General features: G+C 43.2%; 1 protein-coding gene across 3 annotated transcripts in view; it reads right to left on the minus strand.

Annotated features, from left to right (window-relative positions):
• LOC311494131 (phosphatidylinositol-binding clathrin assembly protein) overlaps nucleotides 1–18,520 on the minus strand; it is an 88,429-nt gene that overhangs the window by 6,275 nt on the left and 63,634 nt on the right. The window contains exons 13-18 of one of the 3 annotated variants that reach the window (XM_084553024.1): nucleotides 17,030–17,140; nucleotides 9,574–9,711; nucleotides 9,042–9,099; nucleotides 8,484–8,616; nucleotides 1,531–1,587; nucleotides 253–369 (exon numbers count right to left, since the gene is read on the minus strand). In XM_084553024.1, the coding sequence (XP_084409150.1) occupies nucleotides 253–369; nucleotides 1,531–1,587; nucleotides 8,484–8,616; nucleotides 9,042–9,099; nucleotides 9,574–9,711; nucleotides 17,030–17,140 (614 nt within the window). The remainder of the gene's footprint in view (nucleotides 1–252; nucleotides 370–1,530; nucleotides 1,588–8,483; nucleotides 8,617–9,041; nucleotides 9,100–9,573; nucleotides 9,712–17,029; nucleotides 17,141–18,520) is intronic. The other 2 variants (XM_084553025.1, XM_084553026.1) reach the window with 2 other exon arrangements.

Genomic DNA, 18,520 nt, shown 5'->3' on the forward strand with positions numbered 1-18,520 from the left:
TGAACCCTTCTTCTTATTTTTGACCCAATAAATTGAGTCCAATAAATTATTTTGGACTCAAAACATATTGACTTGACAGACATTTTCATACTGAATTATTTCAACATTATGACTTATAACAAACAGGACATAAAACCTGGTAGAGAGCTGTATTTTTACACTGTGAGTAAGTGAACCAGTCGTTAAGTTATGAAGTGTTTAGTGTGTGTAAATCCACAAATCCATCTGATTGTTGGGAGGCGTTTGAGTTACCTGAGCTCCGGGCATGGGTGCAAAGGGGTTAGTGGGTCTGAGAACAGGCTGGTTGTACATCATTGGCTGAGGAGCCATCACAGGTACCCCACCCATCTGACCCATCTGGGGAGGGACCTGGAGAGAGGTAACACACACACAGATACATTTACAAAACCAAGTAAAAATACAAAACAGAATGAGATAGCGATAGATGAGATTTGAAAAGAGTGTCTTTTACATGAGTTTCTTTACTAATCAGCTGCAGCGTATACACTGACGCTTATATTCCACCAATAAACACAACAGGTGTAACCACCTAAATCAGATGGAATTTTTAAATCAGATTGAGAGGGGTGGCGTAAACCTTTGATAATATATTCAACAGGAAAATATTAGCTCCTGAACCATTTGAAAAGCCTGATCTGATCGTTTCTCTCTGGCTGGAATAAATCCATTCTTTCCGCTCATTTAAATATCAAGTGACCAGCTTCCAGGAGGACAGAAACATGGAGGTAGCAAAACAACGCGTCGTACAGGCAAGTTTCTAAAAAAGATGAACGACGCCGGAATCGACGCGCTCAGCAATATTGGAAAAAAGTCTTGTGTTACATTTGCGGCAGACTCAGCGCTCCAGAGCGGCAGGAACACTTTGTCAATAAAGTTCTATTGTGATAGATGTAGGATGTTTTGGCACATGTAAACACACAAATCAAATCAGATTTGTTTATTTAGCGTCCATGTAAACAGACGTCTCAAATCATTTCCATCAGGTGGAGGAAGTGTTGTCTATGTAAACGCAGCCAAAATCAGAGACGGTGACGCAAAACCAGAACAAATGTATGAAATAAACAAAGAAAGGTGCAGAGACAGAGAAGCAGAGTTGCTCCGTCAGAGAGTACACCAGTCTATGCGCCAATTCAATACTACGTTTTTCCAGTGTATATAACACTGCAGACCTGTGGAAAGCTCACACTCCATGAAATTAATTCTTCTTCACTGGAATGGTACTTTATATTGGTCGATACGCAAAGTCCAGGCATTGGAACTGGTACTGGGATAAGAAAAAAAAAAAAAAGGTATCGGAAAATCTCTGGTAGAGAGGGAGTACAAAGAAACCTGCCAGGTGGAAGAAGTGTAGTGTGTAACTGCTTCTGTTCTGGATATTATATACTGGAATCATTCCTCAGACAGTCTATAAACTGATTTGACAAAACATGGCATTTGAAGAACAGCACATAAACTGGTAATTAAAATACTTGTGTCAGTGCTTGTGCTCTTGTATCTCTGCATACTCACCATTCCATACACAGGCACTTGCGGTGTGGTCATGGGGAAAGCCATGGGCGCTGGAGCCTGGAAGAAAAACAGATGACAGTCAAGGAACAACAAGAATATAAAAAGAAAGCACCTGGCAAACGTTCTATGGCTATTGTCAGTCATGAAACAGCAGGAAAGACTGAATTTTAGAGCTAGAGTCTCACACAATGGATAAAGTAGCTGGAGCCTACTGTATGTGCACGGAGAATACATTTAATGCTCAACAACGCAGCATGCAGCCGAGGTGCTTAGCGGATTCCCACTGGGAGCAATCATTACCACTGCGTTAAAAGGGGTGGCTCAATAGGACAGTGTCTGGCCCTGCCCCGCTTACTCCACAAATCAAATCCACTACGGCTGAATGGGCTCAAATTCAACGCGACGGGCAAATCTAAAAAAGGCCGCTGTTTACAACCCACGCATATCCGCATCAAAGCAGACGATTTCTGCTCGACAAATTGGTGATTTATAGGCGTTAGTGTCTGTGGCACAGTACGGTGTCGGTGAACCTCCCGGGGGGAAAATCGGTTTACAAGATGAGACGGGTGGAGGAAGGATAGAGTGCCTGTGTGCACGACGGTGACTGATCTATACATACAGCAGCATTAATATGAACAGGTGTAGGTCTGAAGATTTTTAGAATGCAAAAATGCTCGGGAATACCTGCTAGCATTTGCAGATGTTACAGAATGACACCGGTGTGACTTTTCCTCCCTTTCACATTTAATTGTACTGTATTTCATGACTGTCGGCTCTCCTGCAGGTTAGCCTTTTCACCCGGAAGCCCCAACGTTTTTAGAAAGCCCTTAAAATCAACCTGTAGAAGCACAATGCTGCCTTCACGGACCTAATGCGTCACTGTAAATGAGACAACTGTGGCATTCTTAACTTCATAAAGCCATGATCAGTTATGGTAGTATTAAAACTCGAGCTGAATATCTCCAGATGGATGTTTTGGTTTTTTGCTGAGAGTTCAACACACAGAAAGGAAAACAGCAGTAATTAGTTGTTTAGCAAAGTCATTTATTACCTCAACAAAATGATGGATTACATTAATCAAGGCGAAGCAAAGGGTGGGTTGAGATTTTTATGGGCAAAACGTAAACCTAGCATTATCCTTTAATTGCTGCTTGTGCAGCGACACCTTAATCAATGTTTTCATCGAAGCCTGCTCATACTAGTTGGTTCATAAAAAGAGTTTCAGGAGCCACAAGAATTTCTCCTTTTTATGACATATTTGCTCATTAATTCAGGGCAATTTCTGATTTTTGTTTAGTTGTCATGTGGTGAAAAGAGAATTAGAATTTTATTTCAGCTTATTTTCTTTACTTTTTTGGAAAAATGTACAACTTTCTAACAACAAACATGTCTTTTTTAACCTAAGTAGAGAAGTAGCTTTAGTCACCTTTATTCATGGTGGACACTTCATTGACCGTATATAAAGCTATGAAGCACTGAAAGAGGCAATCTGAAGCCCAGCGTGGCACCTCTGGCCGCCGCCATCTTGGCTGTGCCTGACCCCGCAGAACTCCCGGCTAAGTCAAAATTAGCTGAAGGTGCTTAGAGCTCAAAGCAACCACGCCTTTAATCATGCATCACTTTTTGCCCTTTTGTGTATCAGGCTGTAAATGTTTTCATTTCTGCTGTGAAGTTGGACATTTTAACTTGGAGGACGATGGGGACTGATTCGCTTTTGAAGGCAGCCTCAAGCTTTTGACACTTTCTTTTACGACCCGGAGTATGCGGTTTAAGAAGAATTATTATTATTATATTAAGAGTAGCAGTAAGTTGCTGATTTTCTTAATTTAAGTTGCGTAAATTGAGCTCATATTGTGTAGTTAAATAAAATGTCCTCAAATACCAACTTTTCCAAGTTAAACCACACACTTAATTACTGTTTGGTTACTAAAATGACCATTCCGGGCTGTTTTTGGATCAGAACACTTCTTTTGAGATATACAGTATACACGATATTGCGGTGCTGTGTTAAGCCTTGCAGCATGATGCATTACCTCATTTGGTAGTTTTGTGTGCTGTGTGGGATGTTGAGGACTGCAGCATTTTGAAGCTGCTGTAAAAACAGAGCCAAAGCAATTTAAAACACTAGCATTGAAGGGAACATAAGCAGAAGAAGTGATTTTATGCTAAGAGGTGTAAGGGAAAGGTGAACCGATCGAAGAAGGCGATCGATGCGATCGAGCCGCATCTGCTTTTAATTCCGGCCCCTGTAGAGAGAGCTGTGATCATAAACATGGATCAGATTGATCTGGGAGCTGCCAGTAAACAACACAATTCGGCCAAAACACGTTTAATGCTCACGCCGTAGTACACCACCCGTTTCACGGTTTTAGTCTTTGAAACTCCGATTAGAGATTAAACTGACCTCACTGTCATTTGTACCTTAAACGCCTGTTAATAAGCGGCTGTCTTCAGGTTGTCCGGGTCGGTCTGTCTGTCTGTTTTGTGCGGCTGCGAGGGTCATTTTAAGATGTCGGAAAGACAAACAGAAGGTGAGGTGGTGTTTATGCAGCGCTACACTTTCTCTTTTGTCCACCTGTCTCAGCCGTCGACCCATCAATGCATCATGCTTCCCATATATCGGTTTATATCTGTCTGTTTACCCGCTGCCGTCTCCCAGTGTGTTCATTTTTTAAAATTCCTCTCCATCTATCATTCAGAGCTTCACGGCTGAACTTCTGCTATTCCCTTCGCAGTCTGCTCTCCTTTCTGCGTCTTCTCTGAGCCAAACTTCTGACCTTAAGTCGTCTGCTAGGTCGAGTGAAGGTTAGCTGAGTGAAACGCGTTGCTGCGTCTCTATAGTTGACATTTTAAGTAACAAGTCAGCAGAGACCGCTGCAGTCTTGAATCTCAAATCTCAAATGTTTTACTTACAATGTGTGCTGCATGACAGTGTATTTCTTGCTGCACTGTTAACTGTGAAGTGATACTCTTTCTACTCGCTCTTATCACTTATTTATCACATCTGGGCTTGCAAAGGCTAACAATCAGGAATAATATCTATTCTTTTTTCATAGAAACAAGGGTTTTTTCATGGTATACTCTGCCTCTGAGCTTTATTTGATCAAAGCTGATGCATGTTTTTGTGCTGCTCGTCTTGCTAAATGTACGTTGAAGGTAGGATGGCGGTCACTGCTGACAACACCACGTAGGGACTTTTGTCTTGCATCATATTGGAAGGAAAAGGGCATTTTAGTATGTGCGGCTGAGGAGGGGAGGGGGACGCCACCTAATTTGTTATTGTGTTGTGAATTAATCCCCACAGGTAATTTATCTTCTTGCCCGCCAGCGAGAAACGAGAAAAGTCGCAGCCAATATTTGTCGGTTTGGCATTCATTTCACGACATTATGGCCCTATTTAGGAGAATTAAACAACGAGCACACAAAGGTGGGTATAGTTTCGTTTTAAAAAGGGCTCAGTAACACAGCTAGTAGAGTACACAGTGCATTTGCAGCATCCTCCTAAAGGGGGCTAAAAATAGAGCCGACGCAGAAATGCCAACGACGATCACTTCACCCTTTAAAATGCCTTTAAACATTTTCTCACAAAGAAGCGCTGCTGTCCGAAAAAATCCCATAAAGCACACAGGACTATCAAATGAGACTGTAGCACCACAATATTTTACATCTAGAACTTCTAAAATAAATAATTATTATGTTGTAGTGGTCATTTCATGTAAAAATGAAAAGGAATTGTGCAATTAAACCTACAGAAACCAGTATTTGAACATATGTAGAGCAGGAAGAACTTTCAATTCATGCAAAGACAGTGTGTGAGGTGATTTTGTGCAATAAAAAATAAATACTTTTCTGAATCTGTTCAAGCAAGTACAGACAAGGACGTGACAATAAGCGCAGTTCCTTGAACAACCACTTGGGGGCCGGCTCCAAAGGTGAGTCAATCCCTATAGACCTCCTTGTTGAAATGTTTATCTTCACAGCAGAAATAAATATGTTTACAGCCTGGCGGATAAAGACTTTTGACATCTATAGATAAATTCTCCATTTATGACAACTGTATGGTGGTGCCGTCAGTTATGTCAGGCCTTTAATGCGTACATAATTAAGGGTGTTGAAGCTTTGAGTGACAGGCAGGTACAGTTTCAGGTTGCTAGCTGCATGCCTCGAACTCACTGTCCCCTCTCAGTTGCGCTCATACAACTCCCCCTATTTCCCCATTTTTAAATGAACCAGGAGCTAGGCGGAGACAGGCTTGGCCAAGATGGCGGCGGCCTGAGACATCACTTTGAGCTTCAAAAATACTCTCAAGGACGTCATGCCCACCTACAGTGTGACTCTATCCAAACTACATGGCACGTATTAGTTGTGACAGGATGCAACAGTGCGTTTCCTTTATGCTTTAACAGCTTTTGGACAACGATGGAGCTCCGCGGGATAAAATAAAACGGGCTCTGCGCACAAAGCGCAACTGCTGAATGAATTCATTTTTGTTTCGGGCGATGTCACAATCACCCAAAACATGAGCGACAAATAAAGCTGTCCTGATTCAGAAAAATACAGTGCAGGGGGGGTGAGGGTCGGAAACATGGCACCACGTTGTGACTGCCTGCTATCGGTCGATTTGCTTACATAACTTGCAGAGGCAATTAGCTTGTAGCACAGAGATAAGAAGGTTATTTGTGGAAACCGGGCTAGCAAAGCCGCAAATTCTTTTTAAACAAGTGTCTCCAAGAAACACATGGAAAAAGACGAGGTGACAGAGCAAATGATGGAGAGGGAGATGGCGAGGGAGGAGGTTGGATGGAAGGGGTTTCAGAGCAGCTTGTTAAGACTTGTCTTACTAAACAGAGATAAGTACTTACATAACTAGTATAGAACATTCCATTCTGCATCAGGACGCAACAAGGAAAAGGGACAAAAGACAGAGAGAGACAGAGAGGAGGGAGGCAGGCAAAGAAGGAGAGAGGGGATGAGAAGTGATCAGGACAGAAGGCGAGAAAATGAGAGGGAGGTGGTGAAAGAGGGATGCAAAGAGGTATGGTGAGGTAGAAGACCAGGTGAGAGGGTACGAGAATGGGGGGAGGGAAGAAATAAGAAGAGGATGAAGGTGAGGGAAGCACGCAGGAAACAGTGGCAAGGTGGAAGAATGAGAAACAGAACAAAGAAGACAGTGAGAAAAAGACAACGGATAGAAAAAAGTGGAAGAGAGGTTAGAACAACAGCGTAAGCAGAGGAAGTAAATAGAAAAAAAAAAAGAACACAGGGTCACAATACCGACGTGCAGATGTCAAAAGCAGTGCGGCGAAAACAGGTTGAGCAGATGACAACGCAAAAGCCGAGCCGCGATAAAACAGAGCGCGAGCGAAGGCAGGAAGGAAGACGAGTGGATGACGGTGCAAAACGGGGGGGGGGGGGGGGAGAAGTGCACGAAGAGGAACGAGCGGGGCAGGAAGGAGAGATTAGAGAGAGTGACAGCAGGGGTGAAGGGGACAGCGAGGGAAGAAAGAGAGAGAGGCAGAAAGAGAGGATCAACAGGAGAGGGAGAGGAAGAGAGGAAGCGGAGGGTTAGTGACAGTTTGTCGTCGTCAGCCAGAAATTGCAGAGCAGAGATCAGGAGGACAATCAGTAGCTGCCAAGATCAGCACACACACACACACACGACCGCACATACATACACACACACACATTTAACCACACACTCAGCATGCACTGGCAGCTATTTACTGCATCAAGTTAATGTGCTCACACGTAACGAAACTCTCAGAACAACGCACTGACATGCACACGGACAGCTTCAGGTCTGGTCTATCGGCAAGGTGTTTGGAAGCATTTTAAATCTTAATTTGACAGAAAAGTGAATTTCACAAACATTTGGGTTAAACGTTTTAGTTCAACTTGGACAGAACCAGGTTAGCCATAAGTCTTTATGCTATGCTAACCATAGTCATACATAACTGTACGTAAATTAGCAAAATTGTTACCTTTATACTTTGTTAATCTCACAGATAACACAAAATGAGTTACAATATGAATGGTTAATTACAATTAATAGTAAGTGGATGGTTTTGAAACATTTGGAGAGTGTCAGATTTGTTGTTTCCTGTGACTGTGGCGAGCTAAGCTAACCCAACTACCCCTTAGCAAAGCAGCGTTGCTTTTTTAACATATTTAACACTGAATTTAACTTGAAAATTAAAGACTTGACCATGGAACATTTGCTTTTCAGAAATGTTTACAAAGTCTCATAAAGAATAGCTCTGGTTTATGACAACTTGAGTCTCGTTTTCATAGTTTTGGGCATCATTTCTGGAATCTGGAACCAGGTAGGCGGCCTCTACACGGTGATGGATGCTTAAAAACGACAACATGGATCGTCTGTTCACCGTTAGTCTTCGTTTTCCCTTTCCAAGTAATGCTGCCTTCAAATGGAGCTGACCTCACGAATCATGTTTTCTTGGTAATTTCATGTTTGAGGGAAATGTTGATATTCCCAAAGGTTTCAAAATGCATCGAGTTAGCCGTTCATTAGCTTGCTAAACTGTTAGCCTGAGTGGCTTCAGAGTGGAAACAGTTTTCTAGTAGTGGCGTTCCCATGGCTTATGGCGGATGTTACCACTTAACACCAAGTATTTTGTGTACACAACTTCCCATGTTGTAAACACAAGCTGACAAAGTTTCATTTGAACGCAGCTTAAGTTTGGCTAGCTTGCAGATTTCCTGTTTCTTGCTGGGCTAGACATCTTATTACCAATGTAGCAACAGTCATAAATCTCTGAAAGCGAATTCAAAGTTATTATTAATAATAAGAATGGTGCCCAAAACCATAAAAAGAAGAAATTGTTATAAACCGCAGTGATTTACTGACTTTCAGGACTTACAAACACCTTGGCGGGTTCTTTCTCAGGTTGTGCAGCTCACGACAACATGTCCAAAGTGTGTTTCTGTGTCCTTACCACATGTTGTACAGGCATGGGCTGTGGTGCCATGGGTGCAGGGCCCCACTGTGTTGTCGACATGGTCTTGTTTTGCCAGTTCTGGCCACCGGTCAGCTTCTTCTCTCCAGGTTGGTTCCACTGCATCTCTGGCCTGTAGACGGAAAACAGAGAAACAGAACGAGCTCACTGTCTGGAGGTTTTTATATTTTCACCTGCTCTACCTGAGGCCAATTTAATCCTACAACACCACAAACACAACCACACTGGGGGAATTTTCCTTTTCTTTAAACTCTCATTTTTTAAATTCCCCATGCGGTGTATCAAGAATTTTATGTACTCACAATATTGCAAGAGCTGCAAAAACATAATGTAATTCTTTTTCCTTTACAGAAGCACTTTGTCACAAACTCATTAAACACTTTATGATAAATGTGATTTTGTTCTGAAACTCTTGTTGCCAGGAAACGGCAGAGACAAGTACAACTAGAAGGCATACATCTTCTGCCACTGCTTAAATTGTCAAACCTGGCTTACAAGCGCAACAAGAAAGCCATCATCACATCTCGAGAAACTTACTTCTTGGCTGGGGTCCCACCAAACTGCAGATCTGAGGAGGCGTAGAAACAGAGAGAGGCTGAGTGATCGTGGTTAAAAGAAAGAGACAGGAAGGTGTTTCAGTCTAAGACACGGTTTTTCGCTTCAAATTGACTTTCTTCTCTCATTCCCGCTTTTCTACTTTGCAACATTCAGGGGTTTTAATTTAAACTCCCATTGAAAGGAGGTGTGAACGTTTGCTAATGAGCACAGACGCTAAACATGTACAGTAGATGATATTTTCACATGACTTGTTGTTATAAAGATGAGAATGGAAATGAAAAAGAGTGTAATATAACCATGTCAAAGCAAAAGAGATGTATGAACTTGTTTTTTTAGTGTCATCTTGCATGCTCTAGTTGTTGTATGCTCAATAAATATGAGTTATAACAGAAGAAGTATGGTTTACAGTTTGTATACTAAAGGCCAGGCAATGTGTTATGTAAGTGTTCTACTCTGGCTGGGAAAGAGCGGATTTCTCTTTGTTGACACATTCGTGTCTCTCCAAACTCACTGCCCACGAGGTTGGCCAGAGAGGAGTCGAGGTCGTTGGCTAGCAGCTTTCCTCCGGGATGGATGGCCATTTGAGGAGGAGGAGGTGCGCTGTGCGTGGGAACTGTAGGCTTTAACAGGTCTCCCAGAGCATCAAAACCTGCAGGAGAAATCAACTCATGTAAATGAGCTGGGCAAAACCAAACAAACCTGGGCATTTTTGATGAGGAACTCCGGTAACAACATCAGCAGAGAGAAATCAACATACGGAAGGTGTCATGCGCGCAGAGAAAGAGACGGAGAAAAGCAGGAGAGACATGTTTCAAACTGAATTTCAGGGGGCGGCAGACTTGACCGTTCGCTAACCTTGTCCCTGAACAACAAGCGTTCAATTAGAGCTTAGCAACTGTAACCAGGCACAGAAGGCTTGTCGTGCTTTGGTTTTATCCATATGTTGAGTTTATTCAAGCTGTTTTGAATTAAAGAGCAAGGACTGCATTTATCCGTGTTCTTGCTAGCTTACTAGCTATGGTAGCATTCAAGCTATTCTTTGGCTAAATCCATGTTACTGTGTTGGTGGTAACAAACTCTGCTAAAATACACAAATATCTAAGGAATAATATTTCCCTGCTTGTGGACAAGGTGGCCCTGGATGCTGCTACGTGAGCCTGTTGCTAATGTAAGCAATTCTGTCCAATGATTTATTGGATTTAGGGAGGTCAAACTACTCCAGGCAATGTTACCAAAGACAGCATTGTGTCCACTAAATGCAACATTGAGTCAAAAATGTAATTTTTATTTTCATACAGCCAGACCATCATATTTAATATTATCTTAAAAGGCTAGCCAGCTAGAGAGGATATAAATTGCTGGTGATTGGCTGAAAAAAAATGAGATGCTTGCCTTTTACGGTCTCAGTATGGAATCATGGACCCACTATTTCAAAAGTGACAGTGAATTTCAAAGTACAGCCGCATCTGTTATTGTAAACCATATTATGCTCCCTGTGCAACAGCGCCTAATGCTGATCCCAGACTACAGGAGTTTCAAAATCTGTTAGGATGGCATCACACACACACACACACACACACAAGCTCAACCTTCACAGATATTCTCCTCCCTAATCTCAAACTTGCACACGCTGCAAGATTTGAAAACTGCCAGGTCAGAGAACATTGAACGCACCAGCTCACGTTATCGCACAGGAAAATGGATGTAAACAAACCAATGACGGGCTGTAAATCTACCGATCCGCACTGGAGTCCAGTAGGTAATGCACCTGCGACATGGTTTGCCAAACTCAAATCAAACCAAAACAAGACATACAACTCTATAATTTTTTTTAATACTAAGCAGTGAGAAAGAAAAGAGGCGACAGCTAAGCCGGTGGAGTGTGGATGGCAAAATGTTTGGTGAGATGCGGTCAAGACTTTTCATGGCGAGTAGCCTGGTAGCTAACCGTAGCAACGTGTAATGTTTCAATGGATCTGGTCAGTGGATCTGTGTCGTTGCAAATTCCTGCTTCTCATTGGCTTACGTGGAATTACAAATGTAATCATCCAGATTTTAAATCCTAAATATAAAACACGTTCATAATAATTGGGAACGCCCAGGTCAATCTGCGAGTGGTTTAAGAGGAAGTCTGTGAACGCCTCACATTACAAGATAATCTGGGGCATACTTCGGTACTGACCAAGGTCCATGCTGGATTGCTACTGATACTGTAGACTGAACATAGGATAAGGTATGAGAGAAACTTTCAATGGTAAGCCTGTAAAAAACAATGAGTAAAACTCATGCTTGATAAGAAAGTTGGAACAAAAGCAAATGTTACAAAGTTTTCTGTTCTCTTTCACAATGAAAAGGCATTTAATTGTAATGAAAGTCGACTCGAAATTTTAAATCAGATTTTCACAATTTTCCAAAGCGGCCCATTTGCAGCTGAAAGATTTTAATGAGGCAGGACGAGTTCTGATCTGAGAATATTGCTGAGTTATCTGAATGTGAACCTCAATCTCACCGCTTGCCTTCCTGTTAATTGAATTCTTTCGGGCCTATTTTTAGCATTTACCTACAGAGGCACTTCCTGTTTAAAGCAGAACCGCTCTACCCAGACTCTTCTTTCTCACCGTCACACAGCAGCCTCATTCTATCAGCCCGTACGAGCCCGTAATCCCTGACTCAGTAGCTTGCAGCAGTTGTTCTGGATGATTGATTTATCTCTTCGTGGCTGTCATGTACACACTCTGCCTCTGAAAAGTGATTAGTTTGGAACATGCGGCGACTGTAGCTGCGCGAAAGCCGAGCGCGCTGGGCCGGTGGCCGGCAGGTGCAAATGACAAGAGTAATTTCCTGTGTTGGTGTGCGTGAGTGTGTAAGTGCTGGTGTTAACAACTTCCCCTGTCAGCACCCATTCAGCTAATGGCTGAGAACTACTCTGGTGTTAGTAACCGGAAGGTGTGTGCATGTGTGTGCAAAGAGGAAGTGGTCAGCATGACTAAGTTTAAAAAAAAAAAAAAAAAAGCAGAAAAGACGAGCGAGGAAAGAGGGTTACAGGAGGTGAAAATGATTTATTTTATGTATGAGTGGGGATTCAACCATTGTTGTTCAAAAAAATCAATACCTGGAGGGGTGAAGACAGAGCAACGATACAAAGAAGAAAAGCAACATGTGTGAATGTTGGACTAGTGTAAATGTACAGTGTCTGCAAAACACAGGAGGAGGAGATGGGGGGGGGGAGGAATAATATTTAGTTAGGAAGCGGTGCGTAGGTTTGACAGTGGTGCTGACACAAGAGATTCAGAAAACACTTTTCCTGCTAGCTTAGCAGATGAGAGAAAAGGTGGGAGAGGAGGGAAAACATACAGATGCAGGAAGAAGCAGAGAAAGGCAGGAAGAAAGAAAGAAGTTAAGGAAGTGGGAACGAAAGCATGTTCTGCTCCCTATCTTTTTAATTCTCCTGACTCTAATTTCTCTCCCGTTGTCGACATTTCCATTATTGTTGTCACTGTGATGAAACACTCCGGCTACGTGGGTGACTTTCCTGCTTTCTCCTTTTTCGGTTTCTTAAACCGCCGTGTCAGTAAAGCCCAGTGAATTAAATTGAACCAAGAGAGCAAGAGAAGGGAAGCAGAGATAAAGGGTGGGGGGGGGGGGGGGGGGGGGGAAGGAGAGGAAACAAGCTCGCTCAGTAGATCACACACACTGCAGGGCAGCGAGGAGAAGAAGAAGAAAGCGGAAGATGGAAGAGAGGGATGTGGTGAGGCGAACACTAGGAGACGTATTGAACTGGGAGGATAATGATATCAGTGTTAGCTTAGGTGTTTCAGGGATGGATCTGACAGTCAATAGAGTTTAAGATCAAAGTGAAGGGAGGAAGGAAATCCATGCCAAGGGTTCAATTCCAAATCACTGGTAGTTACTACTGACAGATCCAAAGAGAAATTTAAAACAGGTACATTGCTGGCTTCGTCATACATAAGTGTTCCTTGCTTGGTTTATTAAGATCTCTACAAAAAGAAGCAGTTAGTGGTTAACCGGTGCGTTAGCGGGAGTTGTGTTGGGACCACGGAGGAAGAGGGTGATGAAGTTATGGAAGTAGCTTTCCTTTTTCTCCTGGCACATATACAGTTTGCTAAGTTGTCGTAGACAGATTTACGACTTGAAAATCTGGGAAAATACACGAAAAGCTGAGGTTCATTAAACCAATGTTAGCTCCCTGGCCAACACATTGTAAAACAACCCTGCAGAACTGATTTTAAACGTGTACTTTAGCACTGCATAAAGAACGCTGTCAAGCTAACAGGTCTGCATTGTCGCCAGTAAATAACTGCAGTGTAGTGAAGTGTAGAGCTAGTTGTTCTCGGAGTGTATTTGGGAAGTTACTTTTCCGACTTCGGTGTGTTTGCGTGCTCTTATTTTCATGTCGAAACAAGATGTACGCTAAAAACAATACACACGTGTATCTATGTAACAACTAAGTTCCCGGGATGAGCTCCTGCAGCAACCTGAGAAAATAAGCTAACACTCGAGTGCCAAGAAACTGTAGTTCCTTAAATGACCACTTGAGGCTTGCTCTGATAGCGAGCCAATTGTCAATGACCTCCATGTTGAAATGGAAACTTTGCAGCTCAAATAAACATGTTTACAGCCTCACACAAAAACTGTTTTACCTAACTTCCCGATTGCTAACCTTAACTCTAACGCATGTACATTATATCAAGACGTTATAGATATAACGGCATGGCTGGTTTGAGGGTGTGCTGCCTCACGCTCCACCTCTTTGCCCAGTTTAGAATAGCCAGGAGTCAGATAATTGGTGCCACCCACATTTAGTTCTTTATATGCAGTCAATGACAAAATGTCTGCATTTGCTGAATTGTGAGAGATGAATGTGATTTGGCTAGCAAGTGACAAAACTAACATTTGCCAAAGTCTGGGTTAGGGTTATTCTCATCTGCCACGTTTCTGCGCCTTCACATCAAACTTTTGAGCTGGTGGCTACGGCGCGGGGAGCCGTTCTCGCAAAATGTTTGACGTTGATGTTACCGACGTTCAAGTGGTAACATCGGTCGTAAGTTGCGAGAACACCACCGCCTGCTAAGCAACGGTTGGCGCCTAGAAGCAACCGAGGCTAACTACTAGCAAGCTAAGTACTTGGCAACTACTTTAGAAAAGCAAAAGGCATAACGGGGAACGAATCCCCCATTATTCCACGCTACAGTACTTTGTTTAATTCTAACTTTAACTTTTTTCCCTCTTAAATTCCAAACCGGCAGTAACGGAGTGAAGCATTTCTAACAGCAGTCTTGCTAAGAACTAGAGGTGCATTTGCGCTTCCTCCACTCGTTACACCTTGTGCTGCTACAGCCTTTACGGAAATGTGACACCATTCACTTCAGACTTGACTAAGAAATGTCTCTCAGGGTTTATGTAAAAGTGATGTCAGCTGGAAAAAAAAAGCAATAAGGATCTCTAAAAACCTAGGAACCTTAAACCTCACCTGAAACTCAACCAAAAAGAGGAAATAAGGATTAAAATGACTGATGAGAAACGACAGCAAACACATTAACAGGAGGTTAATTTGCTTGAACTCAAGCAACATGCTCAATGTCACTAAAGATGTTGACTCTGGAAAGCAAAATGTCTTCCCACAGTCCCAGTAGAAAAATGACACAAATCATTTCAAGGATTGTCAAATCACAACAAATAACAGAAAGTCAGGCGACGTGAAGACTTTTGAAAAAGAACAAGCGGTGTTCACCGCCCTTCAGAAAAATCATGTCTCAAGAATGAAGGATCGAGAAAACTCTGCGCCCCAAAGCATAAATACAGGGAAAAAAAGTGGAGAAAATTTACAGACAAAGAATGCAGACCTTGCAGAAGACACAGAGGAAAAAAAGAAAGGACTTCTAATTGTGGACGTAAGGAGGGGGAGGAGGAGGAAGAGGAGAACAGATGGAAAGGAGTTGCCTGGGTGATTCTTGCCTTGTGAAGTGTGATGGGGAGACGGTGAGGCAACGAGAGACAGAGAGACAGAGAGATGGAATTAAAGGGAGGGAGAGGCGGAGGAAGGTGGGAACGGTGTGAACGACAACAAAACAAAACAGACGAGCAGGAGCAGACAGATGGGACGGAGCAAAACGACAGAAGACGCACACGCGCTTCTGAGCAAACGTACACCAGCTTCCAGGCGCAAATACACAGACATACAGTATCTGCACACACACCGACATGGGGGTATTTGTGAGGAGCTGCCAGTGGCCCAGATGGTGCACTGGTGGTTGTAGTGGCAGCTTCGACACAAGCTCTATTAATAGAGAGAAGTTAGACCCGTCCAAAGCCGGAGCAAGGCAGCATTACTGGAGCCTCCGACTGTTTAACGCGAGCAGGGCAGAAGCGACTGACGGGGGTTACCCAAGATTAGCCAGAAATCAGCCAGACACGAGGCCCGCGGGGGGGGGCGGGGGGGAGCAGAGTTACGCTGGCATATGTCTGAAGAAGCAAAGCTACACCTGTGCAAATACAACTAATCCTCGGGATTAAATTATTCACATTTCAGATTCATTGCAGAAGATTCTAGCATCGACTTTCCTCCAAATCTATTATTAATGACCCGGCTCTGAATGGTAATTCTGTTTAGATCTTAACAAGCGTGGGCGGCACGCGGCACACAGACCGCTGGCGTGAACACAGCTGGCCGATTAATCCTGGCACATTCCCAGTAATGCAAATTGATGGGCGAAAATAAGTCCAGTCCTAAGATATGAGCTGGAGTGAGACCTCAGTTGCTTGTTAGTGTATGAAAGCAACCCTGGCTTGAGGTGGTGCTATTTTTCAACTCTAATTAATTCAAATAAATTCAACTTAGTCCCATTCAACTTCCCCCTGAGCTCCTGCGGCGCAGACCTGCACCTCCTTCTGGACTTCTTTATGATAAGAACAGTCTTCAGGTGACCTCTGCAGGCAGTCGCTCCTATCTGCAGTGCCTTCTTCAGCGATAACTCGGCACGGCTTAGAATAACACGCTTTGCAGGAGCATCTTGGGACACGGAAGGGTTGAGAGGCCCCGAGATTGACTGTGTCAGTTGCTGAGAGGTTAAAAGAAAGTAAGCTAATAAGAGGGCTCAGAGCCAAAGTCTCAGAACCCGCAGCGCTCAAGAGCCATCAGTCCAAAGCTGTTACCGTAACCACAACAAGAGAGGGAGAGGCAGCTACACGCCGTCTACTCCATTCAAGGCTTGATTTTTCAGACTGGATTTAAAGACTTTGGTTGGCGCCTGCAGCTGCCAAGTATCCCTTTATCATTCCGGGATCATTTTGCGAGTGACAATATAGTAAATAAAATAAAAAAAAGTGAATGAAACTGCAGCAGATCGACGGGATAAATAGATTAGTGAAGATTCGTTTGCGCATATTTATTGACTTCAGTAGGAAGAAATAAAGAAAGGATGAGATACAAAGGGAAACCAGGCCTGGGATCAGTTAACTTTAAGTGAAAACAAAAGATATATACTTCTGTATAATCCTTAAAAGCACTGATAACCTACCAGTGGCGCTCTAGTCTTGAAACTGTTATTTTCTCTGTGCGTTCTGTATAATGGTTTTCAGTTGGGATGGCTCTACAGGAAGAACTTTCAGAAGCATTTTTCCTGAACCTTATCCAGATAATCAAGAACAAACAAGCCACAATTAAAGTTAAGATAGATTACAGTTATTTGCAAATTAGCAAAATTTAAAGTTAAGTGATCCCTTCCCTCTGGGGTCCGACGTTCTGCCGTAGAGTTAGTCAAACAACAGGATTAGCATCAGAGCCAGAAAGCCAGAAACACCCACCCAGCGGCAGGAACAGCCACAAGCTGCTGGATCCGGTCAGAGGGTTAGTTAAATGCTACGCTCGCGCTGCCAGCAAAGCCAGAAGGTTTTAGTTTTGAGTCTGGCTCCGTCTGGACAGTTAAGACGGTAGGAGAGGGCTTTACCCGCTGCAGGTTGTAGGCCGTTGTTACTGGGCGCGGCCTTATTCCCAAACACGGCATCGAAATCTACAGCCATGGCCGAGGCGGGCTGCTGCAGATGCTGGCTCTCCAGTCCTGAGGAATGCAGTTAAATATGACTGATTAAGGCCCTGTTTGTGCTATTTAAGCTGCACGAACTAGCAGTTGGAGCAGCTTTATCTGGCACACGTATACAAAAAGGAAACAGCTGTAGATTCATATATCACAGTGATTTTGGAAGGACCGAAGTTGTGGCGTTTATCTACAAAAGACTCCGCCACCTCCGGCTAAACTAATCCGGTTAGATCAGGAACATGGACACTGCAGTCCTCGGCGTGCTGGCATTGTTGTTGCTGAGTAACGTGGGATTCTGCGCAGGCTTGCTGCGGATGTCGGGCTTTCACGGAAGAGTTAAGCCTGTGCACGAGGAAATTCTCCCATGCACCTTTTGTTTTCTTGTCCTCATCCGCATCCCCGTCGGGGATTAGAGCTCGGGGGCTCGGAGAGTAGACGTCTTAGCGGGATCCGCGGAACAAGAGTACACAACAAAATTCACCGAAATCATCGTCACAAGCAACCTTTTAGGAAACACGGCGAGGATGAAACCCTTCATAAAGGCATACAGTAAGGTTTGTGCCGACTAGCATGGTGACTTTCGTTTAATTGAAGTTGAGATTTCTGCAGTTTTACAAGTTTTACCAAAACTGCGTATCTATGTATATATTAAGGAATAGTTGGACGTTTCGGGACACACGCTTATTTGGGTTCTTACTGATATGTCTGTTAAATATAAAGCTAAAGTCAGCACCTGGTTAGATTGAAACAAAGGGGAAATACATAGCTAGATTTTGATTCTGTTATATAGAGCCACTCTATCGGCAAATCTGTCTAGACCTGGTATTAACATTAGTTCCGGGTGGTCTGATCACAAATGGCCAACTTCAGGCATGACGTATTGAGGATGCTTTTGAGATCCAACTGCCTTTGAACACATTCCTTTAGTAGCGTGGACACACAATGTGTTCTGAGTAAACACACAACTGTGATTTTGAGTGGTCGCCCGAAAAGGCAAAACCACGACAAGCTGGAACCAGGAGACCTGGGTTTGTAGGGTTTTTTTAAAGATGTTTCCCCACTTATTGACGTAGCTTCTTCAGTTGTTTTAGCTTGTTTTTTTTGGATATGCCATGTCCAAGACGACTGAGAACTTTAAGTAGTATTGTCCGTACTTGTAGATGTTAACTTACTAAACTAATAAATAAACTAATTCATCATTACTCCGTTGTATGCTTCTGATGTCAGATTTAAAGTCGGAACTTTGTGCGTGTCTCTAAAATAACCAACAACAGTTGGAAACGGATAAATAATTGATAACTTAGGGTGTGTTGTAAGTAAGAGAGACTTCACAGCTCATTACAGTGCGTCTTTTTTCCATCCTGTCTCCATGCGCACACACAACAAAGTGTTGAACTGCTG

This window comes from Chelon labrosus, assembly GCF_963514085.1.
Source record: "Chelon labrosus genome assembly, chromosome: 1".
Taxonomy (NCBI): Eukaryota; Metazoa; Chordata; class Actinopteri; order Mugiliformes; family Mugilidae; genus Chelon; species Chelon labrosus.